Source organism: Aspergillus pseudodeflectus, assembly GCF_044049435.1.
Source record: "Aspergillus pseudodeflectus strain CBS 756.74 chromosome Unknown BJX68scaffold_9, whole genome shotgun sequence".
Taxonomy (NCBI): Eukaryota; Fungi; Ascomycota; class Eurotiomycetes; order Eurotiales; family Aspergillaceae; genus Aspergillus; species Aspergillus pseudodeflectus.
In genome coordinates this window covers 580515-605165 of record NW_027263785.1, presented here as the reverse complement: position 1 = coordinate 605165, position 24651 = coordinate 580515, and the positions used below count along the sequence as shown (strand labels likewise).

The window sequence follows — 24651 nt, the reverse complement described above, 5'->3', positions numbered from 1 at the left end:
CATGATCAGGGCCTGGCTAATGATGGAGGATACGCAGGGGACCGGATGGAAAGTCCCTGTGATTCCGAGGAAAAGGCTCTACGTACTTTTGTAGGTCACATGGTGGTCCATTACCCCTCCCCGTATCGCACCCAACGTGGAATTACGACAGCCTTCACGACCATCGCGCTGTCAGGGCCCTGCCACGAAGTGCTGAGTAAACATGTATATATCTACCGATGGATCGCTCGCTCTCCCTCCTCCTCCTTTTATTTATCCATTCCCTTTGCGGCCCGCCGTCGGCGCCGCACACACCTACCTGCCTTGCCCGCCACCCCCACCACGCTGACGCGGGCTCCTTGCTGGCGCTCCACCCCCTGACCATAATATCTGAGACCACCTCCAGTGGCGCCGGGAAGCCTGTTGGCGTCTGTCGGAGCTCCCGCATATATGGTTTTTAGTATTATAAGAAATACCACTAAGTAAAGCTTACCCAAGCCACGCTTCCCAACTAAAGCAAGGACTAGTGAAGACCGCCATACTCCTGCTATTGTATGTTTTTGATGTTTTTCCCCAGACTCCTCGGGCAGGTAATGGTAATGGCCATTGCGTATCACACTATGCATTTGATCCAGCCAACCCGCTAATCTTACTATGGACTGTTACGGGGTGTGGTACCCTGGACCCTTGAGATTCCGGCGCAGTACCCCTTGCGGAGCCCGAATGACATTCTTGTTCTCCCAGTGTCTCACTATCTGATGTAAATAGTGTATATAAGTTTCTCTGGTGTAGGATATTTGCATTTGGTTATCCTAAGTATACAGGTTTTTAAAAGCCAATGGAACTCTTCTGCAACTATATATAATCCCTTATTATCCTTTAAAGTGTACATTTTAAGTCCTCTAGATGTTCACATTGGCCGACGTGATAATAGATGTGTGGAAAACTTCCATGGGTATACTGCAAGTTGCGTAGGTCTACTTGGTTGAAGACAAGGGCCTTGAGTAGTTTATGCATGTGACTTGGATATCTGCTAGGGTAGTGGATTATTTTCTCCTACAGGATCGCAAGTCTCTTAGGATATCCCTTGAACCTGTGCCGCAGTACTTGCACTACTTTCAGGTGTGCCTCTTGTAGAAGTTGCTTGGTTTTAATGGTCAATTCCTTGCTTAGTTTGTATGGGTCAGCACACCATGAAAGGCGAGAACGACGAGCGATTGGTATTTGATCTACTGGAGTTTCTGAAGCTGGCGGCACCCTCCAACATGAACTCTGTCCGTCAGAAGCTGAAAGCCGAACAAGGCGAAGCACAGGCGGCCCCGGTTTGCGGGCCTACAATCATACACCGACGGGGGTCTCTTTGTAGGTTACTTGAGGAAATCGTTGCTACGTGCAGTTTTGATCGTTATTGTGCATACGGATTGTGCCTATGCCTTGAGAGTGTTATCACTCCATCCAAGCGGTTAGATGTCCCTTTCGCCTTCAGGATCAGCAAGGCAAAGTGGGATTACACTTTAGCTCCGGACAAATGATTGTCTTGGGTGAGTATTACGCCTTCTATCACACGCTGCCTATACTGTGCTTATTAAATGGCTGTCTCAGTCATAGTACGCCGCCCAGTTTTCCCATCAAGACCCAGCCGCACCACGCTATATGGCCTCCGGGGAAGGTTGACACGGTTGATTCCCCTACGCCTCCGGCTAGTTCTGTTCATAATATACTTTCGCAAAACAAAAGAAGACGAATGAAGTTGATCGTTCTGTAGGGTGGTAAGTCTGTCTTTAGCACTCCGGTGTGGTTTTTTTGATGGTTTGGTAGGGCGACTTGATACACTGTGCAGTCGAGACAATCCTGGGAAGAGACCTTGGTGTGAGTCTAGAGGCTGGTGTTGTGCTGGTGCCTGATTTGTGAATTTATTCTTTGCTATGGTCGGATCGGGTACTCAGCTACGTAGCGCACCCCCTTAGGGGCTTCTCGAATCCTACATAGCGGTTGTGTTGTCAGTGCATAAAAGCCATAAGCCTTAGTGCTCTCAAGTATAGCAGTTCCCAGTTTTATCTGGATGGACAGGGTCAACCCCGAACTTTCCGCCCTGGCTGGACATTCCATGGAGTGCGGCTTTCGGCTTGACAACCCTTGGTGCTCGGTTCCGATATCTTGTTGCGCTACGTTCCGGTCATGGTTCGGGCGATCTATATCTGAAACCCTGAGATATGTTTTAGAGTGAGACATATTTAGTCCCTAGTGGCTTCAATGACTGTCCTATGACTAGCTTAGCGCCCAGGGACAAATGGCCCACCTCCCGATACGCGGTGCGCCGAGCGTTTCAACCAGGGACAGCCAAGATGCCCCTGGTCGCACCATCCCCGTAGGGCTGCCGAGACTGGGTTAGGACGTCGTGCCCTTCGCCGCCCTCGCCCCGTTTCCCCATTTGCATTTAACCTGCGGCACCCAAACGCGGGTAAATTTCAAAACGGAGACTGTTTGAACGGTTGAACCCTGGAGTTAATCTCTCCTGTCTATGCTGCCAGAAGATCGTCGTGAGGTATGACTCGTAGCCGACTATAAAGGGGTCTTGGAACCAATTTCCATCTTTTCGTACGGGTGTGCTTCCTCAACCCGTCATTCACTTCTTGGCTGTTTTTTACTCGACACTCTTTTCGTTCTTTTAAACCATGTTCATTTCTACTCTCGTTCTCCTCGCCACCGCTGGTTCGGTGCAGGGATACACCATCGTCAACTCTGGCTATGTGATGCGCAAGAACATTGACTCGATTGTCCTGCCGGGCAAGTACACGAGCCACATGCACAGCTTCTTCGGCAACGACGCGGTCACTGCCAACACTACGACGACCAAGGAACTCCTGGACGGCTGCTCCACCAATGACAACCCGAATGATCTCTCCGTCTACTGTAAGTGCAATGACTATCGCCAGGGCAGGCAGCCACACGAATACACCTACTAATTGCGATCGGAATCAGGGCACCCAACCCTCTACGCTAACACTGGCGGAGAGCTGGTCCCCATCGAAGCGCGCTACTTCAAGGCGTACTACAACAACATCGGCGACGCCGAAATCCCCTTCCCGTCAGACTTCAAGGCCGTCACCGGGAACGCTAAAGCAACATCTGCCGAGGAAGTCAACGAGCTCATCAACATGAGCTGGTGGTGCGAATACGGACCCGAGACAACCCCCGACTCCAATGGATGGCCGAACGCGGGATGTGAGATTGGTCGGCTCCAGACGCAGATTCTGTTTCCCGATTGCGTCAACCCGGATACTTTGGATTATGATTATTCGAGCCGCGCGTGGCTGGCGAATCCGAATCGCTGCCCCGATGAGATGAAGCGTATCCCACAATTGCGTTTCTCGATCCGGTTCGATACTTCCGAGGCTTTGCCAAATGGCTGGTCGGGGGAGGCGCCGCTGCAACTCGCGAGCGGGAATTCGTACAGCTTTCATGCCGACTTCATCAACGGGTGGTTGCCTGAAGCCGCGGAGAATATGATGCTCGCGACTGATAAGAGGGAGTTCCAGGTCGTTACGGGGCCAAACACTGAGTTGCCTAGTTGCACACCTGTTGATGTGGACCCGGACCATGGCACCAGTGACTATGAAGAGAGTCTTGCCATGATGGCGGAGGATTCTGATTCTGAGCCCCTCGCGTATGAGCCTCAGCCCGAGGCGACCTCCATGGCTGTTAGTCCCGAACCAACCGAAGCCCCGCAAAAGGCCGAGTGTTCTCGCCGCAAGAGGGGTCATGCTAGACGCCAGGCTGGACACACCTGATGCCCAGATTGACCGCCTCGGCAGCGCTGAGGATTGCCTGTGCTAGTATCCTCTGCGCTTGCATGTATGAGTAGCATAAAACCTCGAAGGCAGAGGAGGATTGGAATGTATTAATACAGATAACAATAGTAAAATCTTTGATACAACGATGTATAGTGCACCGGCGACAGACGATAGATCTAGTCCCACGCCCCGGGACCCATCCTATTCTCCACAACCACAACGCGCTTCCAAGATCAGTGCTAAAGGGTGGCACATTAGGTGAAGATCTCGGCCACATATCTCTCGGCGAATTCTTCAGCCGACGTCGAGGGCATAATGCGCGAGATTGTGGCTTTCACCGCTTCATTCATCTCGACGCTCCCGCAGACAAACAGTTTGGCCCCTTCATCCCACAGCCCTCGCACTCTTTCCCTCGCATCCCATAGCATGTCCTGAACGTACCTGGGGCCATTGCTGGGACTCTGCATTCTACTAAACGATCGGAGGACCGTCACGATGTCCTTTGCCTCGTACGCATCTAGCTCGTCGCGATAGAGATCATCCAGATACAGTCCCCTGCAGCCGAAGAACAGGAGCGCAGGAGGTGTGGGCGTGCCATCCGCTCGCCGGGTCGATAGTTCCTGGATGAATGCGCGGAACGGAGCGATTCCTGAGCCTGCAGCGACCATGATAATCGGATAACTCGACCCCTCGGCGGGCACACGAAATTCCGGGCGTGGGTGTCGGAGAGATGTTCTGACCACAGAGCCAGGGAGGCAGTTCATAAGGTAATTTGATGCAACACCTGTGCGTTTACTGGTTTTGCTATCTTCTGTTAGGCCCCGGACGGAAACTGTTAATGATGCATGGCGAGGGTTCGACCGTGGGGACGAGGAGATGGTATATTGGCGAGGCCGGAGCGGAGGTAGCAACTCGATATACTCCTGAAATCCAAAGCCCGGTACGGGGTGGCTTTCTAGTATGTCTAGTAGTGAGAGGTGCTTCTCGCGCACTTCGGGAATATATCTGTGTGTCGCTAGGTACTCGAGGCCTTCTGTGATTTGCTGGTCAGTTGATCTCGCGGCTATTGCCTTTATGCCCTGTTAAAGGTAGGTTAGGTAGAGGTAATCGGCACCATGTACGGCATGGATATCCTTACAGATGGCGTCGCAACTTGGCTCAGCTCAACGTACCCGCTCAGGAGATCGTGTGCGGAGATGGGTGTATCTGTTGGCAGGCCACTGGCCGTGTGAGACGTAATATAGATGATACTATCCGAGCCCACTTGGAACAGGGATAAGACCCGCTGGACCATCTCCGGTGGGTTGACAGGCAAGATTGCTAGATGATCACCGGGCTGGTATTTGATTGTGTCAGGCAAGGCAAATTCAACGTGAATTTTCTTCGGCGCATCTCCAGACGTCAGGACGCGAACTTCCCGAACGACGGCCTCTCCATAGCCCGCACGGATGGTATATGGTGCTCGAACACTGAGCTTGGTGCCTTCCCCTGCTTCGCCGGAAGCGTCGTTCGGAGCGATGTCGAACGCAGCCTCAAGGCCGGGCCACAGACTGTCGCCAACCCAGTCCTCCAATTCAGCAAAGGGGTCCGCTTCCGCGGTATCAATCGCCCTCCGTGGGGCTATACGAGCTCCACCATGTTCGGCCATGAGATTGTCTACTAACGTGGGAACTCTGTGGAAGGTGCTGGCCCAGTCGCGATGTCCTATCAAGTGTTTAAGTCACAGACGAGTCTCGAAGGAAGGATCCGAGCTTACCACATCCAAAGACAGCGTACGACACCCCCTCCAGCTCTTTGCCTTCGAGTGACTGGAGCCAAGTCACAAACTGCCTCGCGTTGTCGGGTGGGCTTCCATCGTATGACCCTGTAATAGCTATCACGGGTTGCGCCTTGGGGAGCGACCGGCCCTCAAAGGCATCCATGGGCTGTACCAGACAGAGGAAGGGACCTCTGCCGTTGATCTCCACAGCCAGGCGATGGGCCAGTGCCTCGCAAGTCCCGCTATTGGAGCCGTACAAGATGGTGGCTGGCTGGATTCCACGGCTCCCCTCTGCAATGCCGGCAATATTCCGGTTAGTCGTACTCGGTGCATGGGTTGATAACAGAGTCCCCGATGGTGCTCGGCCTGGTCGTGGGGTGGCGTAGACCAACAGGTTATCCGGCTTTATCGTGAGCGACTCCTTGATTTTCAGCTGATAATCTTTGTCAGCCAGCTCAAAGGTAAACATTTGTAAAATCATGGCTAGGATCTGTATTTCGCGAAGAGAGGGCCCGTAGTTAGCTTGGTCACACAATACACAAGACACGAAAAGGAGTGATCCGGAGCAGACACGACTCACCATTAGCGCTTCCTGCCACGCAAATGCACGCCCAATGCAGCTCCGCTTCCCGTTCCCAAATGGTTTCCACGCATTCGCTGGCAGTCTATGAAAGTACTCGTCCAACATCCGTTCTGGACGAAATTTCTCCGCCTCAGGCCCGTATATAGCCGGGTCGCGATGAACTGCTGCTAGGAATACATCGAGCGAGTCGCCTGGGTTGACCTCGTATTTTCCTCCGATGACTTCGCGCTCGTATGGTGTAACAGTGAAGCCAGGTGCGGTTGGCATCAACCGTAATGTCTCGCGGAGGACAGCGGTGAGGTACTTGAATTGCGAGAGGTGCTCGACCACGACCTTATCCTCGCCAACAACCGCGTCGATCTCGGCGGTGGCCTTGGCCATGGCTTCAGGCGTCTGGAGCAGATAGTACATCACAAAAGAGAGAAGACCCGACGTGGTCTCGTGACCCGCAACGAGGAAGGTTAGGATGTTATCAATGATGGACTCATCGCTGAGCGCGTTGCCTGATAACGAGTCGCGCGAATTAAGCATCGTATCAAGGAGGTCGTCTTTGCGCCCCGTGTTCGAGTTGCGCCGTTCATTGACAATCTCCCGACAGACGTTCCGCATGAGATCAACATCGAGCTTCCCCTGCCGTTTTGCGCCCAGACGGAGATGGTTGACGAACGAGGGTAGCGTTGCCCGCGTCTCTGCCTCTTTCAGGAACCTGACCATGCTTTTGATAAACGGGTGAAAATCGCCATCGGAGTAGAAGCTATTGAATCGGAATCCCATGGCGCACAGTGCAATGGTGTCGAGCGTGGCTCGTGTAAAATCCTCGGCCACGTTCAATGGTTGCCGTGGTCCGTAACGGTACCTATAACCCACATAGAACTTTAGTAATTACTACTGGTAGTGCGAAGAGGATAACATTGCTGCGGAGACAATCATACCATTTCAGACATAACTGCTGTGCAATATCATGCATCTGGGGAAACATCTCGCGGATGTGTAGCGGGCCAAACGCTGGCACAAGAAGGCGATGGGCCGTTTCCCAGTTCTTTTCATTATCGTGTGCAGTAAATAGACCGTCGTTTGTACCGGCGCGGAGGCGCTCGAGACCTGATGAGACATGTTTGTGGAACCGAGTCTCGTCGCAGATTTCGGAAAGTAGCTCGACGCTATTTATCACGATGGAGGTCTCGCCTGCGAATGTGAATTTGAAGATAGGGTCTAAAGAGGGCGCTCAACGTCAGTCCCGTTCGTTCTTGCGTTTACTTAGTGTCTGGATACGCACAGTATGCTTTGGCGAGCTCCAGCGTTGACATGGTGCCATTGTCCAAATCTATATCGAGGATATTTCCGAGGATCGGTAATGCTAACCCAGAGTTAGACCGTTCTCTACCAAGGGACTGCGGATGCTAATCGACCTCGAGGTCCTGGGATTGGACATATCGGTTTGTCGGCGCCATCCTCGCGCAGTCTGTTGAAAGGGCAGGGCGACATGATGAAACATTGAAGAAACATCGCATGGCCGACACCCAACCTGAGCTAAAGAAGCTTCACTGAGATATCGCAGAACTTCGAGCCAAGTTAAATTTCCACAAAGTAACCTTATACAGCTGACAGCATGCCACGGAACCAGTCGCCTGTCAGAGTGGATTTTCCTTGACTGCCACTCTGGGAAACAACCTGGTGACCTGTGAGAACTGAGCCATGCAGCCACAATATCGAGAGCTTGCACTGCCCCGTGCGGGGCCCATTGCTTTACCAACACAGGTCCGGCCCTAGGTTCTGTGGGGCTCATGCCTGGTGCGACATGAAAAGCGCCGTCGGCCAGTTTTCTTATCGCGTGCCGTCTGTGATCGGTCAGGCTAGCCGCCGTTGCCTGAGTTGAATGGAGCCTAGTGACGTACAACGTTATCCCTATCAAGCAAGCAGGAGTGGCAGATCTGCGATAGGCTGCAAGATAATCTGGGGTTGAGCGGGGAAGATAAGCGACTGAGACAACTTTACGCGTCTTTCCAATCTCCCATCTCGACAGGGACATAGCGTACGTTCTTGAGGGGTTCAATTGGACTTTGTACCAGTCCGTCCTTATCTCCCATGCGAAGTGTATATATAGTGAAGGAAGAACACGCTCGTGCACTTCTCCTTCGCTCCTCCGTTCACGCTTGTTGCTTTGCAACTATCTCGCAATGTCGTCCTCTCCGAAGATGCCAGCAGACGCTGTCAAGCTAACCGGGGATGAAGACTGCCAGTCATCAAGGCGTTCTGAGGTTGACGATGGTACAGTGGAGCAACTCGGCTACATCCCGGTCTATCGGAGGGTGTTTCGCCTTGCGGCCAACCTCTGCATGGTTATCGCCTTGACCTCGTATGCCTTGATTCGGTCGAGGTAACTACATTATGCTAACCTGTCGATAGACCTCTTAGTGCTATCTTTGTGACAGCGTATTATCAGATAACATACGGTGGATATTGGGGTCTTTCATGGTAAGGAATCGTATATCCCGCACTGTACGCCATGTTTCCACCCCGTGTGGCTAATCCAGAGGCAACAGGGGCTGGATCATACCCAGCGTCCTCGTCTTCCCCGAGGTGTTAGCCATTGCGGAATTAGCGTCCTCAATGCCTGTAAACGGGGCATTTTACTGGTGGACAGGCGCCCTCGCCCCGCCACGCTGGTCACATTCTACCTCCTTCATCACGGCCTGCTTCAACATGCTCTCAATGTTTACCTCGACGGCCAGTTTCGCCTACGCTGTTGCATCAACGTTCTCATTCTCGCTCATGGTCACAGGCTCAGATGTGGAATGGACGAATGCTCGTCTCATGGGACTGGCTATGGGCGTGGTAATCCTGTGGAGTGCCCTGATGGGATTGCGATTGGAGAGGGTAGTTACCGTCTATATCCTCATGAGTCAGTTGCCTTTACTGTTTCTTTAGCGTGACAACCTATGGCAACCTATCTAATCAAGAGCCAGCTGTTCTCACCCTCGTCCAAGCCCTGATCTTTGTCTTCGGGTTGCCCATCACGCATGCTGTGCAAAACCGCCCATTTGCCTCTGCCAGCCAGGTCTTCGGCGAATTCTCCACATACACCGACTGGGGCCCCAGCGTGGCAGCTCCATACTCATGGTTTGGCGCACTGTGGGTTAACTCAGCGTGGATGGTCCCTGTCTACATGGCCGAGGAGACACAGCGCGCCAGCATCGAAATCCCCAAGTCCCTGATATCTACATACAGCGTGACTGCAATCTCGGGCTTGATTGTGTGCCTAATCAGCGCCTTCTGCATCACCGATATTGAAGCCGCTGCGATGGACCTTACGTAAGTTCAACTCCTGCCATTGACCCTTCAAACGCCGTAGGTACTGATGCGCAGGCTTCCCTTGAAAGCGGCTACCCTCTGTTCATGCTCATCCTCCAACACTGGGGCCAAAAGCTGTCGTCCGCATTCTTCCTATCCGCATCTCCAATCGGATTCCTTGGTGGCAGCGGCATGCTACTCATCTACGCAAACCAAGTCGCTGCTTTCGCCCGCGACGGCGGTCTTCCATTCAGTGAGCGCATTCTCTATGTGCACCCGCGACTCAACATCCCCACCTACTCCGTCGCCTTTCTCGCCGTCGGGACCTGCTTGTTCCTCCTTCTCTCGCTGTCCGATGAGGCCAGCACGATCATCTACTCGCTCTCCGTCGTCGCAAGCCTGATTACATTCGTCATCCCAATCCTCTTCCGCATCTTCGCTGGGAATCGATGGGTCCCTGGTCGGTTTAGCCTCGGGCGCTGGAGCATCCCCGTCCATGTGCTTAGCCTGGTCATCCAAGTTTATTTAATCATCATGGAATGTTTCCCGCCGGAGAAGGCGTGGACGGTTGACACGTTTAATTATAACTCTGTTGTCACTATCGCAGCGGGGGTGTTGTCTTGCCTGCTGTATGTTGTGTATGGCCGAAAGCATTATCGGGGACTTAATGCGGAGGCGTTAGCTGCTTGGAGGAGACATCATGGTGTGATTGATGAGTGAGTTGGCTCTTGGGCTTGGTGGATTGGTCGCTATGAAGGCATCGTAAGTCGAGGATACCACTATTTAGGAGATGCATGAACGAAGAATGGAATGGGACGCTCTGTCCCTGCTTTATTGTGGTTTATATGCCACTGACGTTCATCTCCCGTCCATCATACGATGGCAGGCTCGCCTGTGCAGTAGCAATATGATTTCGGGACTCTGTGGATCCGACCTCATCGCGACTTCCGGTCTTGGGGTTAATGAACACACATAGCAAGACCGTTGAAAACCGCTATTTCTCGGAAACTCTGCGTCATACCATTGTTTCCTGCAACGGGAGACAAAGCTCGTTTCGCACATCACCCGCATCTCGAATCTCTGAGATTATGGTGCTTGTGTCAGCACTCTCTACTGATACCAAAGGATCACTAGTCGCGGTCGAGGAACCTATTCCGTCCCTAGGTTCATGCCCACCGCCGGACAATCCGCCGTCGGCGAATTATTTGCCGTTTCTCAGAGGCGAAAACTCCAAACAAGCAATTCCGGGATCCTTCCTTGTTCCTCAATTTATCAATTTAGGGTCCGCTTCGGAGGTAAGGACTTGCAGTGGTAGTTCCAGGATCGTTGCTACGAGTACGTACCATGAGGTCACTTACGCGCTCTAACATGTCTGCGTCTCCAGATAAAGTCATCCAGCCTAGAATTGAATGTTTTGATCTGTATTGCGGTCTGCTACTGTATGTCTCAACAGAACTTGCAGGTCCCAATAATGATATCCCGTCTCCTCATCCACCTCCTCGTTAAGCCATGTAATATTCCCCCCTCCCCAACGCCTGATCAATCGTCCGTAACAGGCCCAAGACCTTCTCCTCCTCATACCGGCGACCCATGACTTGCAGACACACAGGGGCGTCTTTGTAAAATTCCGGGGTATCTACAGCCACCCAGAGCAGCAAGGTCAGCATATGGCCAAAGGCAAAGACAGGAAGCGGTCCACTCACACTTCTCCCAATTCCGCCGATCATGATCTGACATGGGCTCGAAGGATGTCGGCTTGGGGTCCTGCAAAGGGTTGACTCTCGTCACCGGCACAGTAGCACACGTCCATTCAAGAACATTGGAGATGGCCTCGTACGTGAAATACTCCATCGTCCCATGCGGCGGAGCAACAGTCCCCCCGGAGGGTAGGATAATCGCGTCAATAGGGAACCCAGTCTCTGTGCGCCCACCAGTTGCTTGCCAGATATCTAGGTATTTCTGTCGGAGTTGTTTGATCTTGACAGCACATTCGTGATATTCTAACACTGGGATCTTGGTTGATGGATCGGGTTGGGGTACTTCTTTGATAAGTGGTTCGCTGAGGATGCTGAGCAGCTGCGTAACTTCTTCGCCGCCCGTAGCCAGAAACACGCGGAATGCGGCGTCGGCAAGTTCTTTTCCGTCAAAGGGTTCAATGTCGATGACCTGGTGGCCCGCGCGAATGAGGGCGCTTCGCATTTCCTGCATTCCACGCAGAATCGGCGGATTCGGAAGAACAACGGAATCATGCGCCATGAATCCAAAGCATAGGCGACGCACTTGCCCACATCCAAGGGCATACTCCTCCTCGCGCCATGGAATGCACGCGCTGCTAAAGTTCCACCGCCACGGCTTGAGGGAGAGGACTGACCGCGTGTAAACCTCGAGTCCATCGACGCTGCGCGACAAGGGCCCATTGACTCCCCGAATGACCATAGATCCATCTGAATTCTCGGCAGAATGCCCCGGTAGTCGATCTGGCGATGGACAAAGTCCGTAGATCCCGTTGAAATTGGCCGGTGTCCGAATCGACCCCGCGATGTCGCTCCCAATACCCAGGGGACTTCCACCGAGCGAGATAAGCGAGCCCTCGCCTCCGCTAGATCCCCCAGCCGAGAGCAACGTATTAAACGGGGTTGATGTGCGCCCGTAGATGTAATTCACACACTCGCCAGACATGAGCGTTTGCGGGATATTAGTCTTGCAGTAGAACACGGCCCCGGCTTCACGCAGCTTTGCGACCAGCCTGTCCTCTGTCTTGGAAATACACCCGATCCGCGCGATGAAGCCGAGCGTCGACTCCCCGCCAGCAGTGTGCATTATGTCCTTCAGACTAATGGGTAACCCGTGCAAGGGACCAACGGGCTTCCCCGTGTCTCGTAGTATGGCGTCTAGCCGTTGAGCATCCAGCACCGCGCGGTCAAAGAAGATATCGGTCAGTGGGTTCGTTAGGTGGTGCGCGAGTGTGGTACGGGCAATGAAGGCTCTGATAACGTTTTCCGCGCTCCATTTCCCGCTGGCGAGATGTCGGAGCAGCTGGCTTGGTGATGATTCGGTGATTGTGATCTGGTCTGCGGTCAGGAGGCCGCAGTATCGGGGCACATCCCTAACGAATGTTTGGCCTGGCTCGAGGGCTGGCATAGGTCCGGGCTGCCACTCTGCCACCTGTCGGTCTCGTAGAGCACGCCGTTCTGTCGCGAGCTGTTCCCAGATAGGAACATTGTGCGAGCCGCTTGGGCTCTGGATGAGCTGTTCGGCTGTCATTGTCGTTGAGAAATGGGTGTTTGAGTAGACAGTACAGAGTGCGGGCAGAGCTTGATCAAAGCAGAGATTGTGGACAAGCCCTTTGCGCAATGTAGTAACGCACCTGAAGCGATGTGCGAGCGAACCTGGGACCATGTGCCGAGGCAGAGGACATCGTGAGGGGAGAGGCAAGATAAACCCTCCTCTCCTCCGCAACGTAATCTTGCAAGTAAAGCCGCCGGCAAATGCCCATGGGTGACGCCAAGAAGGGATCCCTGCAGTCCCCGGTGGGACTGCTCGCCCGACGCTGCGCAAAAATCGCCGTCGGTAGATTATCGGTCCCCACGGCCTGGCCCTGAGTATCCGCGCTTGTCAATATACAAGATAGCGTTTGCTATAAGGCTGCGGTGGGCGAGGCGCGGGGTAGACCAATTCAATTCCTGTCGTGCATGCACTTACCATCCCATCGACATGGCACATGAGAACCCCCAAGCGACCGACCTAAGCGAGAAGCTCTCGCGGCTTGTGGACAAGTACAGAGAAAAATATTCAGCATCCAAAGACGCCCACGAGAGAGCGAGACTGGTCCTCCCGGCTGGCAACACCCGCTCAGTCCTCCACTCCGACCCCTTTCCACTGGTTGTTCAGTCCGCCGAAGGGAGCAGGATCACAACCATTGATGGAGTAACCCTTGAAGACTTTGTCTCAGACTTCTCGGCAGGAATTTACGGGCATTCGCATCCGACCATCAAGGCGGCGGTTGAGGAAGCACTGGCCACAGGTTTGAGTCTGGGGAGCATCACCGAAAAGGAAGCGCAGCTTGGACAAATCTTGACCACCAGGTTTCCATCGCTGGAGAAAGTGCGCTTCTGCAATTCGGGAACCGAAGCGAATACTTTTGCCCTTGCCACGGCGATTGCACACACGAAGCGACAGAAGGTTGGCAACTTTGACCCTACGAGCACCCCGTGCCGTACTAACGATGGTGCTCTATAGATCCTTGTTTTCGCAAACGGCTACCATGGAGGGACCTTGAGCTTTCCACCAAAGGGGAACCCCATGAACCTCCCGCACCAATTCGTGATCGGTACTTTCGATAGCATTGAGGAGACTCGTCCGTTAATCACCAACGATCTCGCCGCCATCCTGGTCGAGCCAATGCAAGGAGCTGGGGGCATGCGCCCTGCGTCTCGAGACTTCCTTCAGTTCCTCCGTCAGGCAGCGGATGAGATCGGAGCAGTTCTAATCTTTGATGAGGTTGTAACCTCGCGCCTCCACTACCACGGCATCCAGGGTGCGTTGGAGGTCCGGCCAGATATGACGACATTGGGGAAATACCTCGGTGGCGGGTTTTCGTTTGGGGCGTTTGGGGGGTCTGCAAGGATCATGGACCTGTTTGACCCCGCAGCCAATCCAGGTGTACTACATCATTCAGGAACCTTCAACAATAACATCTTCACCATGTCTGTGGCGGTTGCGGCTGCTGGTCTGATTACCAAGGAGTCTATCAAGGAGTTGAACAGGTTGGGCGACCGGGTGCGCAACGAGGCGAATCAACTAATGCAGACAGCTGGGTTTCATAGCATCCGCTTTATCGGCTATGGAAGTGCGGTGGGCATTTGGTTCAAGGGCGACGACGCGGACGCTCTTCGCGATTGTTTCTATTTCAGTATGCTGGATCGTGGTATCAACATAGGCAGACGAGGGTTCCTGTTTATGAACCTTGCTCATAGTGACGCGTCGGTTGATAGGGTCATTCAGGCGGTCTCAGGGTTCGTAGCGGACGTTGTCGCTGGAAGTGATGGCAGAGAGAAGTAGGCCTTGCAGAATGATGTAGGAGTTGACTATCATAATATAAAATCGTGTTTACCAGTGATCCTCACGCTAGTAGGCTAAACGTTCGGCAATAGACCTTGGGCCTGCATGGATACCAGGTGAGGCTGCCTCGTCCTACAGGTAAGTCCCCCCGCTACATGTTTCAATATGACATGAGTCGTCCAGGTCCATTTTGGCAACGTCAAGAGGAATAAGAATTCAATTGATCCCTTAGCATACAAAAGACTACCAAAGAAACCAGGATGACCAACCCCTCCCAACTTTCTGATCCTCAAGTGTCTCCCCCTTCTTGAACTTGGGCCGAGGCGAATCAACCGCGCTCCTGTTCTTCATATCAAACGGCGGGTACCGCCACGCAACAAAACGGTCCAGCCATCCAGGTATATAAACGACCGTCCGATTATGACTAAAGGTGTCAAAGCCCCATTTACCGTGATAAGCTCCATAGCCCGACTCGCCCACCCCGCCAAAGGGCGCCGAGTGGACGTCGTTGTGCACTGCAACGTCGTTGACTGTCACGCCTCCGGAGTTGGTACTGTCCAGAATGCGGTCGACTTCAGATTGTCGGCGAGTAAAAATGTAAAGTCCCAGCGGGTATGGCATTGAGCTGATGGTTTCAATCGCCGTATCCAGTGAGCATTTTATAACGGGCAGGATCGGGCCAAAGAGTTCTTCTGAGATCACACTGTCGGCCATAGTGACATCCTTGATGATGGTAGGGTGGAGGAACTTGGCCTCGCGGTCGTGGGATCCAGTGTATACCACCGTACCATCAGACTGCTCGATGAGATTCTTCAGGCGATCGAAGTGCTGGTGGTTGATCATATGCGACAGAGTGTCGCGGCCCTCGTCGACGAGCTTGCCCATCCAGTGCTGCAGACGGATCGTGAGCGCATCGTAGATCTCCGGCTCAGCAAAAACGTGGTTGACATCCACGCAGAGCTGGCCTAAATTGACCAGTTTCGCATTGGCTATACGCTTCGCCGCCAGGTCGATGTCGGCATGCTTCGTTACGATGGCTGGAGCGCGTCCGCCCAGTTCCAGTGCAGTAGGCGTGACATGCTTTGCCGCAGCTGCAGCAAAAATTCGACCGACCCTGCTGCTCCCAGTGTAGAATATAAAGTCAAACCGGCGTTCAAGGACGACACCCATGTGAGCGGGGGCAGCCGAGATGATCGCAATAGTGGCAGGATCCATGTATCTTGCAACCAGCTTCACCAACAAAGCCTCCGTATTTGACGCCACCTCCGACGGCTTAAGAAAGACCGCATTCCCCGCGGCAATGGCCGAAACAGCAACAGTAAGCAGCGTCCCCACGGGGTAATTCCACGCTCCAATCACCAGCACGACACCAAAGGGCTCCTTGCGGATCCACGCGCGCCCGACCCAATTCCAGAGAAGGCCACCGTGTGGGGGCGCTTCGCCCTTGGCCCATTTCTCGATGTTGTCGAGCGCTTCGAGGATTGCGTTCTTTGTCTCGGCGAGGTCGTAGGCGAGGGACTCGAATGGGTGCCGGTGGAGGTCCTTGTACATGGCCGCTTGGAAGTCGGATTCGTTTCCGTCGAGCATCCAGAACATTTGCTTCAGCTGCCATTTGCGCCAGGCGAGGTTTTTAGTTCGGCCATCTGCGAACGAGCTTCGGAGGGTTTTGTACGCCGAGTCGAAGGCTACCGGGGAGAATGGGGAAATCGCTGTCATTGTGCGGGCTGTACGCAGACTTGTCTATTGTTCTTGATGAGACGATACAGAGTGGCTATGGTATCCGGGAGTGGCCATACTATATGCCTGTAGTGATAGCTACAATCACCTCGTTCGAGCGTACTGTTCTACCTCGGTCTCCCAGGACGAGAGTCCAAGCCCACCCCGCGGATTCCGCGCCACACGACCAGACAGTAATAAATCGCCGACGGCAAGTATTTCGTGCACTCGTCCAGGTAGCCCTACAATCGCAACGGCGCGCACTTGCTACTCATTCCGATCTGACCAAGGTATGTTGGCATTGCAGAGATTACTGTCGAGGTGTTTCCAGTGGAACAATTCCCTCACTTAAAGGTCCATTACAATTCATCTGCGTGATACGAGCCAGACGAGAAAGGGATCCATTTCTTGAGTTATATCGTGTCGTAACTAACTAATGCCAACGCAAACCACCAGACGCTCCCTTCAAATGTTCCGGCGATACGACTGAGGAAACCACTCCGGAGGCTCCCAGTCCATCTTGCGATCAAGATGTGCAGTAATCGCCCGAGTGATCACAGTAGAGCAAGCAAAACACCGTCCCATGCCTTCGCCGTTATGCCCAACAGAGACAAACTCCCCGCGCCGCTCCGCAGCAGGCCGTCCAACGATACTGCAGCCATCTGCCGTGAACCCCTGCACGCCCGTCCAGTCATAGCAAATGTCCTTGTCGGACGTCTGCCCCGAAAAGCTCTGCGGAAAGAACTTGGACAGAAAGGCCAACATCTCCCCTCGCGCCGGGTGCTCTCGCTCGAGCGTGATCGTATCATTGTACTCGGCCATCCCCTCCGCCGCTGCAAACCCATACAGGTACGGTCCCTTGTTCGGCCGCTGCAGAAGCCAGTGCCAGAAGCTTGCGTAGCCAAAGCCACCCTCGAGTTGGAGTGCTGTCTCGGGGCGATTAGGTGTTACCCCTAGCATGTGAGCGGTGCATCCCAGAACGCCTTCTTGCGTTGCCATTGAGGGGAGCAGATGCGAGGCGTAGCCGTTGGTTGCGTGGAAGACGGCTTTCGCTCTCGTTGTGCCTTTTGTCGTCACTACTCCGTAGGGAAGATCCGCGGAGTCTGGATTGTATGTAACCTCCGAGACGGGAGTATATGGGTGTAGGGAAAAAGATCTTGAATAATCAAGAGCTTTGCGTAGAAGCAAGGCAACGAACTTTCGGGCGTAAATTGTGCCTGATCTCTCGATATAGGCGCCGCCGTACTGCGCCAGTGATGGTTCTGTGTTGACCCTCTGGGCAACAATCTGTCAGCATTGCCAGCAGCAAACGGTCGACGAGGGGCCTGATTGAGTTCCGCTCGGATGCATTTGTAGAACATACCTTCAGAACCCACTCCTTATCAACCACAAACCCCTCGAGCTCTGCTCCATGTTCCCTCGCAAACTCCTCATCCTTAAGATACGTCTCCCGCTCCTCCTCATCTTCAAAGACAATAAGCGTCCCCTTGACACTCAAATCCACTTCCTCCGCAGCATCCAGCTTTTCAATCGTCTCAAGCATCAACTCCCGATTCATCCTATTGAACCGCCGAATCCGCAGCGCCTCCTCCACCCCAAACTGCTCCGCAAGATCCCTAATGCCATGCGCGTCAGGACGCCCAATGTGGCCACCATTCCGCCCCGTCGCGCCCGTACACAGGCCACGTGCCTCGAACAGCGCGACCTTCAGCTCGGGACGCGACTCGGCGAGCTGGTACGCGACTGTTGCGCCTGTGATGCCAGACCCGATGATCGCGACGTCGACGGTATCGGGCGCGGGGGCTTTCACCCACTCGTCCTCGTACTCGATTGGAAACTCACGGATCCAGTAGCTGTTGGATAGGTGCGGCGGTTCAGGGTAGGAGGATGGGTTGGGGGCTTTCGGGGTGGAGTTGATTTTGGCGAGGAATTCGCGAGCCCAGTGCTGTTCGTCGGGTGCGGTCATGTTGCTGCGTAGCTTTTATCAATGGTTGAACGCGGGAGTATGATAGACAGGGGAAAGTGATCTTTGTCAGACCAAGGAGTTGGGTGAACTGCTGTATACCATAGAGAGGCTTGCACGCGTGTACAGTCTCTACGAATATATATCTTGCGGTGGTCTTTCGGACCCTTTTCGACGGAATCTTAGATGCACACGATCAAGCCATGTCAATTCGAAACAACAAGAGACGGAGTAATCTCAAGCAAACTACCTGCAAGAGGAATACCAAATTGCCTGGCTACTTTCTCGCCGGTAGAACATTCGTGGTGCTCAGTTGGTTGGGGAAATCCGCCGTCGGCCCTTTTCTAAAGCGGGCTAATGCAGGGCCGATCAGAGTAGTTGACCAATCAGAGGCATCAGACTGAGCTACCTCCTCGCAGTTGTGGAGCTATTTTCATGCATCTGGCCATTTTTGGAGGGGCACAGTTGTCGGTCCCCGCGCACCGCCGAGAAGAGACGGTCAGTCTCAATCAGGCGGACTGGTTGCTTGCGAGACATGCGTAAGAGTGTTGAATGTCCTACAAGGGCCTATTGCTTCGCATGGCTCGGGAGGTCCAGATTTAGATTAAATCAAAACAGAGATGGACAAATCAAAGAAGCCCGCCTCGCAAATCCGCCGTCGCTCGTCGCAGAGACCACAAATAGCCCGTATCAACGTCCCATCTGCACTCATATTGGTGTTATTCCACAACGGATCCGTCGGACTCTCACCATATTTCCATTCACCAAGTGCATCCCTCTCCTTCAACTGAACCATACCAGACCCGCCCGCCGTCCATCTATACAAATAGAGGACATGGCACGACATTGCAGGCCCGGACGCGACCCCCTCGCTAACCGTGCTCATCGTCCAAGTCAAAAGGCGCTGGAATTCTCGGACGACGAGCAGATCGCATCTTCGGCAGTATGCTTCCAGTGCGTCGACGAACTTTAGGTGGGTTGAGCATGACTCAAGGAGCTTGGCTGGCGGAGCTATCCGTTCTGATGTAGCTTGGGAAGAGAACTGATGAAGGGCTAGGCAATGTACTGCACAGGAGAGAAAGACAAAGTACATGGTGCCAGGCGAAATGCTTTCCACGTATGGATCCAGTTTTAGGAGTGAGGGCAGGACCTGTGAAATGCTTAGTGCCCCGTCGCTGGGTGTAACTAATACAGGACCTCGGGAGTGGCCAGACACACCTCGCCCAGCAACAAGGAATGGTCAAGAAGATGGATGAGCGTTGGCGGTTGGAGATAGATGGGATCGCGAAGCAAGTTGACAAAGTCCTTCGTGGAGTCTAGTCACTGTCAATCCCCCTTTTCAACCCATGGGAGTGTGTGAGGTCCAAAGCAGCTGAGACTTACGCAGCACAAGGAATAGACCGTGCTGCCAAATCATAGCCTCAAGTTGGTACACGTACTTCGCACTGCTAAACTTGAGTAGGTCTTCTGGAAATTCGAGGAAGAAGGTCTCTAAACGCCCTTTGGCTTCTCTCCATATCGCCGATCCGCTGTCAGGCTCCTGGGCAACAAGGGGGATGATCCTATATTCACGATTAGCAAGCTACTTGTATCTATACTGGGACGCGGAGCACGAGTCGTACAGTGTAAAGCGTTCAAATAGCTCAGAGAACGAATTGGCTTTGGTATCAGGGTGGTGGTTGGCTTGGTGCAGACGAGGTAAGCCTCGCCACTTTCCATGGCAGTTATGCGTAAGGAGCAATGTACTTTGGTGAGGGTTAGAATTCGGGTTGGGACCGCAGGGCTAGGGACTGAGGGAATTTGTCACCTTTGGTGTAGTCGCAAAGCGACGATGGCCCTATTAGGCAACCTCAGTCACCTCCTAGTATGCACAAGGCATACATAACGGGTCGAAGGTATTTCAGGGTCCTGCTTACCGTTCTGTGAGCTCCCTCAGGGCTGGTACGGTATTACCGAAAGAGTTTTGAATGCCCTCAAGCATGAGATCTGCTAGGGAACACCATCGAAGCGCGATAGCGGCACTCTGTTGGGTCATGCACCAGGTATAGCTCAGAAGGAGAAGACAAAGCGCGTGGGCTAGTAGTCCGGCATCATCCTTCAGATCAATCTGTGTCGCTAGCGAAAGCGAACTATCCTGTAAGGTAGTGCGACTAGCCTGCAACTGCGGCTGCATAAGCGAAGGAAAGCTGTATCCGTAGAGCTCTATAGAGACTGCGTGCAGGGCGGAACGGAGTGATTGTGGTAAGATGTCTCCCGGCCATGGATTGTTTGTAATAAAGGGCAAAATTACTTCGTAGAAGCCGTATTTTTCTACAGAAGAGAGAAGTCGATGGAGCAAGGGATCGATTACCCCGCGTTCCAGCGGTAGCTCAGGTAGATCATGGGGAGACGGAGACCCAGCTGGCCAGCTGGGGATGGATGCGTTGGGCGAAGTCTCAGGTGTGATTTCTAGCGTCTGCTCCGGGATCACTGTTAGCCTGGGGTTGCCACTGTTAAGCTGTGGGGGGGGCAGATGGGCTACCGTGGCCTTTGCAGCAGAGGCTCCCTTTCGAGGTCGCCCACGTGGACGTGAGGCTCTGCTATAGGAACATGGGAGACTCAGCCTCTTGCAGCGTGAGCAGGGGCTTTCGAAACTGCATTGCGTCTTCTGTTGAATGGTGAGCCACGCGGGCCAGGCCATACTGGAGAGAAACATACAAAAGCATGGCAACGGTCGCAAGCCTTGGGCGTAACTTGCTCTGGTGATTTTGATTTAGTAGCCATCTTTCTGCTAGCCAGGTGCTTCTGGGAGGATTGAGAGAGGGAAAAGAACGTTAAAATACGCCGACGGTCGGTTCTCGACTGGCTGCGCCCCCGTCGGCGAAACATGCAGCCGCGTGGACCATGCGGGGTAACTTTCCGCCAACTCCAGGCTATCAGGCTGCCTTCCTACCTTCCGTCCCGAGGCATAGCATGGCTGAACTCACAGACCTGACAAATGGCGCCCTGAAGCTCGGTGGTGTAGCCAACAGAAAGCTCCGGTTTTGTAGGTGCTCTTCTCCCAATCATGGCACTGCTAATGACGCGTCAGTGATTCACCGTTGTCAGCGCACCCTCGTGGCGATTCCAGGCAATGGCGTCCCTATCTTGCGCGGCATGCTGCCGCTGGCCGTGCGGTCCCAGGGCGTCCTGGATGCGCTCTTGACGCTTTCAGACCGGCTGCGACACTCGGATGCCACCAGGGCGCTTCTTGACACCCCAAACCAGACGCTACTCGACAACTACCAAGACTCCCTTTCCACCCTCCAGGAGAGCCTCCTATCAATCCAGTCCGGTCTTCGAGATGCCGAAGAAGCCATTGCAATGTCGGTAGTTCTCCTGATCTTTGGGTTCCCCGGAAATCGCATTTGGTCTGTCCACCTCAACGGGCTAATCGCCTTGATCCAGGATCCAGGGATTCCCGCATTGAGCTCCCCATCTCTGAGCCTACATGCGTCGAAGCTTGCCGCGCATGCGGACATATCGGCATTCTCCCTTGGTAGAGCCGAGAGGAGCCAGCATTTGTGGTTGAATTGGCGGATTCATCCTCTAGAACACGGGCCAGACAGCCGGGAAGCAAGCCCCCAATTTTCAGAACACGAGGTATCGACGGCCTATCCCGAGTCTCTCATTACCATCATAGCGCTTGTATCCGCAGTGGTGGAAGATAGTCATTCACAGCCACCACGGGACGGTCCCATTGATCGCTATATACAGAACCTGGCGGATCACCAGAGAGCCATCCAACATTTCACCGCGCCTATTGAAACACTTGCTTCGCCCTATGCATCATCAGTCAATGACTCCGCAGCCGATGATGTGCACACTTCGGAGGATCTAATCACGCAATGGGAACCACCGCCACACCCAGAGGGGCTGGCGGTAAATACCAGCCTTGCCCTTGCCACTGCATGGTCGATCATGCGCAAGGCAACATTCATCTACCTCTGGCGCCGGGGGTTGGATGCCGATATCAGAGCCTCCCTCGGTACAGACCACAAACACCGCACGGAACGGTTTCTTCGCGAGGCGCTCTCTCAAATGGAGCTGGTCATGCAGGCCGCCGAGCAGCATGACATAATGGTTGCTAATGCCCTGCTGTGGCCACTGACGGTTCTTGGAAGCGAATGCGCGTGGTATCCGGATTTTCAGCCGCTGATGCTGGACTATTTTCGGCGGCTCAACAACCATTTTCCTATACATCATTCCCAAATTGTGCTGGGTTTGCTGCAGAAGCTGTGGAGGCTTGCGGAGGAACACACGGCGGACCATGATGCTGTACCTTTTGGTTGTTTATGTTTGCAGTACCTTGCTATTCATGATGATGCGTGTATTCCACTCCTGTGAAGAGATCGGGGCGCCTGGCGCAGACGAATTACCTTCCATCGCGGCCACCTACTGTTTACCTCAACGCGGCAGGATTAGTAAATTCGTGTCCTAGTGCCAACTCAAACCGACCTCTGGGTGTTTTACTATTGTGAGAAGTCTGCCTAGAGCGGAGCTATTTATAAGAAACTCTCGTTCAACGAACTCTAAGAGTGTAGTCCGGGCTCTTCAATCTACTACGACTGAAGATGTCCAGTTGCCGGGGTCCACACTGGAAGGGTTTGCTAGTTTTGCTTCTGATAAAAGGAAACGCAAGCCAGCGGTCCGCCCAACAGTCTCTGTGCAAGCCAGGCAAAATCAATCAGCGTTCAGAAACTCCAGACTCTTCTCCACCGACAGCCGCTGCCTCAGGCGCGCCTCGCTCATCAGGAACACCTCGGGCAGATAATCCCTGGCCGACTGACCAAGCATCATAAACGCCAGACTCTCACCCGCAAGCCATGCAGAGGGCATCCCATATCCGTTATAGGCTCCGCAGATCCACTCCCCGCGCCCAGCGCGACTGGTCAGCTCGGACGGCAGCCGGCCCACCAGTGGCATCGAGTCTGAAGAGAAACACATAACTCCCGACCAGGCACTGATTATCTTGGAATCGCTAGGTTCGCGGCCGAATAGGGACGCGACAGACTCTTGCATGAATTGGACCGAGGAGTCAACAAGGACCGTGTCATCGCTGGAGATCAACTCGTCAGGAGCACATTTCGCGCCGCCAAAGAAATAGTACCCGGATTTGGCGCTCTGCATTCCATACGTGAGGCCATCTGCGTATGTGCCCGTGTTCTCATCGAGGTATGGTTTGTAGTGGATTGCCCAGGAGGTTGGCGTGGATCGGCTTATCGCTGGACTCAGTTCCTGCACTGTCATTGTTTCTTTTAGAGGGAATACCGCGCCTCGGAGGGTTGGGAGCAAGTGGCCCGTATACCCATTGGTGCAATATGCGACCTGCGCAGCACGGACAACCCCCCGCGGGGTATGCAAGATGTAAGGGTGCTTTGCATCAGCGGACGGCTCGTAGGTTACCTGTGTAACCGGGGTATTCATTTCGATCGCTAGACGAGACGGATATTGTGCCGGCAAGGCATTGAAAACGTTCGTGACCAGACGATATGGCCATACCGAGCCTGCGCTATGCATCACTGCACCGACCGCACCGTGGATGCCATGGTCCTGGGTAGCTGCGTCAGCCAGCCTTCTGCAAAATCATGTCCTTTGTAAAATACCCTTTGGCATGTCTCCGAATCAATAATAGTATAGATGCCTTTCAAATCAGGATGGTCCGCCTCCAGTTCCCGCAACCCTTCCTGCATGCCGCGAAACGACTCCGCGTCCACGAACGCGCGAACTTTGGTGACATCCGTGACCTCCGGATCCTGTGCCCCCGGAAAGTCCTCACCACTAAACTCCCTCGCCACTTCTCGCATGGCCTGCAACGTCTTCAGGTTAAACCGCACAACCTTGCCCGCCATTTCGGCCCCAACAGCCTCACGCGTCTTGACATATGTCTCCGCCGCGTTAATCGCAAGCTGCCCGCCATTCCGCCCTGTTGCGCCGGAGCAGATGGTGCGTGCTTCGAGGACTGTCACTTGCGCTGTAGGGTGGTTTTCGAGGATTGTCTTGGTGACGCTTGCGCCGGTTATTCCGGACCCAATTACGGCGATCTCGGTTCTTGAGGGGAGCGAGGAACTTTGGATGTGGGATAACTTGTGCAAAGGAGTTTGCCAGTACGAGGATGTGGGATTGGTACGGGGGAGACCGGGGTCCTGTTCGAGGAGGGCTCGCATCGATTCCTTTTGCGCTGGTACTATTAGTACGAAAAAATGGTGGTAGTCATTGAGGGCATGGACATTGCGCCCGACGTACGGTTTCTCTCATTGTTCGCCATACCGCTCGGCTTTGCTGTTTGATGGATGTATCTTGTGGTTGTGTCAGTTTGAAAGCAGGTAATTATAGCGTGTGGCCAAAATGGAACCATGACCTGCAAAGAGCTGGCCAAGATTCTAGGCCCCTGCCGCTTAGAATCATGTTGAAATGCGGGGTTGAAGATAACGGCGCACTAGGAGTTGGAGTAGTGGCCAAGACTGGATTCTGGGGGAATATCGCC

General features: G+C 53.8%; 10 protein-coding genes across 10 annotated transcripts; 4 read left to right on the top strand and 6 right to left on the bottom strand.

Moving 5' to 3' along the window:
- Positions 1-2654: 2654 nt before the first annotated feature.
- BJX68DRAFT_253640 (DUF1996 domain-containing protein) lies at positions 2655-3770 on the top strand (the record flags this gene model as incomplete). The annotated part of the gene is made up of 2 exons (XM_071042748.1): positions 2655-2892; positions 2962-3770. The coding sequence occupies 2 exons, from the start codon at positions 2655-2657 to the stop codon at positions 3768-3770; spliced, it is 1047 nt and encodes a 348-aa protein (XP_070902165.1).
- A 257-nt stretch (positions 3771-4027) lies between these two features.
- BJX68DRAFT_280024 (bifunctional cytochrome P450/NADPH--P450 reductase) lies at positions 4028-7600 on the bottom strand (the record flags this gene model as incomplete). Its single annotated transcript, XM_071048848.1, has 7 exons — positions 4028-4852; positions 4912-5477; positions 5530-6022; positions 6113-6971; positions 7048-7327; positions 7392-7472; positions 7525-7600. 7 exons carry the CDS (start codon positions 7598-7600, stop codon positions 4028-4030), a joined length of 3180 nt encoding a protein of 1059 aa, XP_070902164.1.
- A 692-nt stretch (positions 7601-8292) lies between these two features.
- On the top strand, positions 8293-10126 carry BJX68DRAFT_264105 (amino acid/polyamine transporter I; the record flags this gene model as incomplete). The annotated part of the gene is made up of 5 exons (XM_071044883.1): positions 8293-8471; positions 8522-8590; positions 8659-9017; positions 9082-9427; positions 9496-10126. The coding sequence occupies 5 exons, from the start codon at positions 8293-8295 to the stop codon at positions 10124-10126; spliced, it is 1584 nt and encodes a 527-aa protein (XP_070902163.1).
- A 782-nt stretch (positions 10127-10908) lies between these two features.
- On the bottom strand, positions 10909-12670 carry BJX68DRAFT_253637 (amidase signature domain-containing protein; the record flags this gene model as incomplete). The annotated part of the gene is made up of 3 exons (XM_071042747.1): positions 10909-11042; positions 11110-12472; positions 12509-12670. The coding sequence occupies 3 exons, from the start codon at positions 12668-12670 to the stop codon at positions 10909-10911; spliced, it is 1659 nt and encodes a 552-aa protein (XP_070902162.1).
- Positions 12671-13120: 450 nt separating this feature from the next.
- BJX68DRAFT_253636 (putative acetylornithine aminotransferase) lies at positions 13121-14467 on the top strand (the record flags this gene model as incomplete). Its single annotated transcript, XM_071042746.1, has 2 exons — positions 13121-13588; positions 13646-14467. The coding sequence occupies 2 exons, from the start codon at positions 13121-13123 to the stop codon at positions 14465-14467; spliced, it is 1290 nt and encodes a 429-aa protein (XP_070902161.1).
- A 243-nt stretch (positions 14468-14710) lies between these two features.
- Positions 14711-16183, bottom strand: BJX68DRAFT_280021 (putative succinate semialdehyde dehydrogenase; the record flags this gene model as incomplete). The annotated part of the gene is made up of 1 exon (XM_071048847.1): positions 14711-16183. The coding sequence occupies one exon, from the start codon at positions 16181-16183 to the stop codon at positions 14711-14713; it is 1473 nt and encodes a 490-aa protein (XP_070902160.1).
- Positions 16184-16648: 465 nt separating this feature from the next.
- BJX68DRAFT_264101 (NAD(P)/FAD-dependent oxidoreductase) lies at positions 16649-18149 on the bottom strand (the record flags this gene model as incomplete). Its single annotated transcript, XM_071044882.1, has 2 exons — positions 16649-17458; positions 17547-18149. 2 exons carry the CDS (start codon positions 18147-18149, stop codon positions 16649-16651), a joined length of 1413 nt encoding a protein of 470 aa, XP_070902159.1.
- A 601-nt stretch (positions 18150-18750) lies between these two features.
- BJX68DRAFT_264100 (uncharacterized protein) lies at positions 18751-20319 on the bottom strand (the record flags this gene model as incomplete). The annotated part of the gene is made up of 5 exons (XM_071044881.1): positions 18751-19296; positions 19365-19462; positions 19530-19708; positions 19769-19891; positions 20063-20319. 5 exons carry the CDS (start codon positions 20317-20319, stop codon positions 18751-18753), a joined length of 1203 nt encoding a protein of 400 aa, XP_070902158.1.
- Positions 20320-21098: 779 nt separating this feature from the next.
- BJX68DRAFT_264099 (transcription factor domain-containing protein) lies at positions 21099-22511 on the top strand (the record flags this gene model as incomplete). Its single annotated transcript, XM_071044880.1, has 2 exons — positions 21099-21171; positions 21217-22511. 2 exons carry the CDS (start codon positions 21099-21101, stop codon positions 22509-22511), a joined length of 1368 nt encoding a protein of 455 aa, XP_070902157.1.
- Positions 22512-22847: 336 nt separating this feature from the next.
- On the bottom strand, positions 22848-24432 carry BJX68DRAFT_264098 (NAD(P)/FAD-dependent oxidoreductase; the record flags this gene model as incomplete). The annotated part of the gene is made up of 3 exons (XM_071044879.1): positions 22848-23717; positions 23771-24345; positions 24411-24432. 3 exons carry the CDS (start codon positions 24430-24432, stop codon positions 22848-22850), a joined length of 1467 nt encoding a protein of 488 aa, XP_070902156.1.
- Positions 24433-24651: the final 219 nt, after the last annotated feature.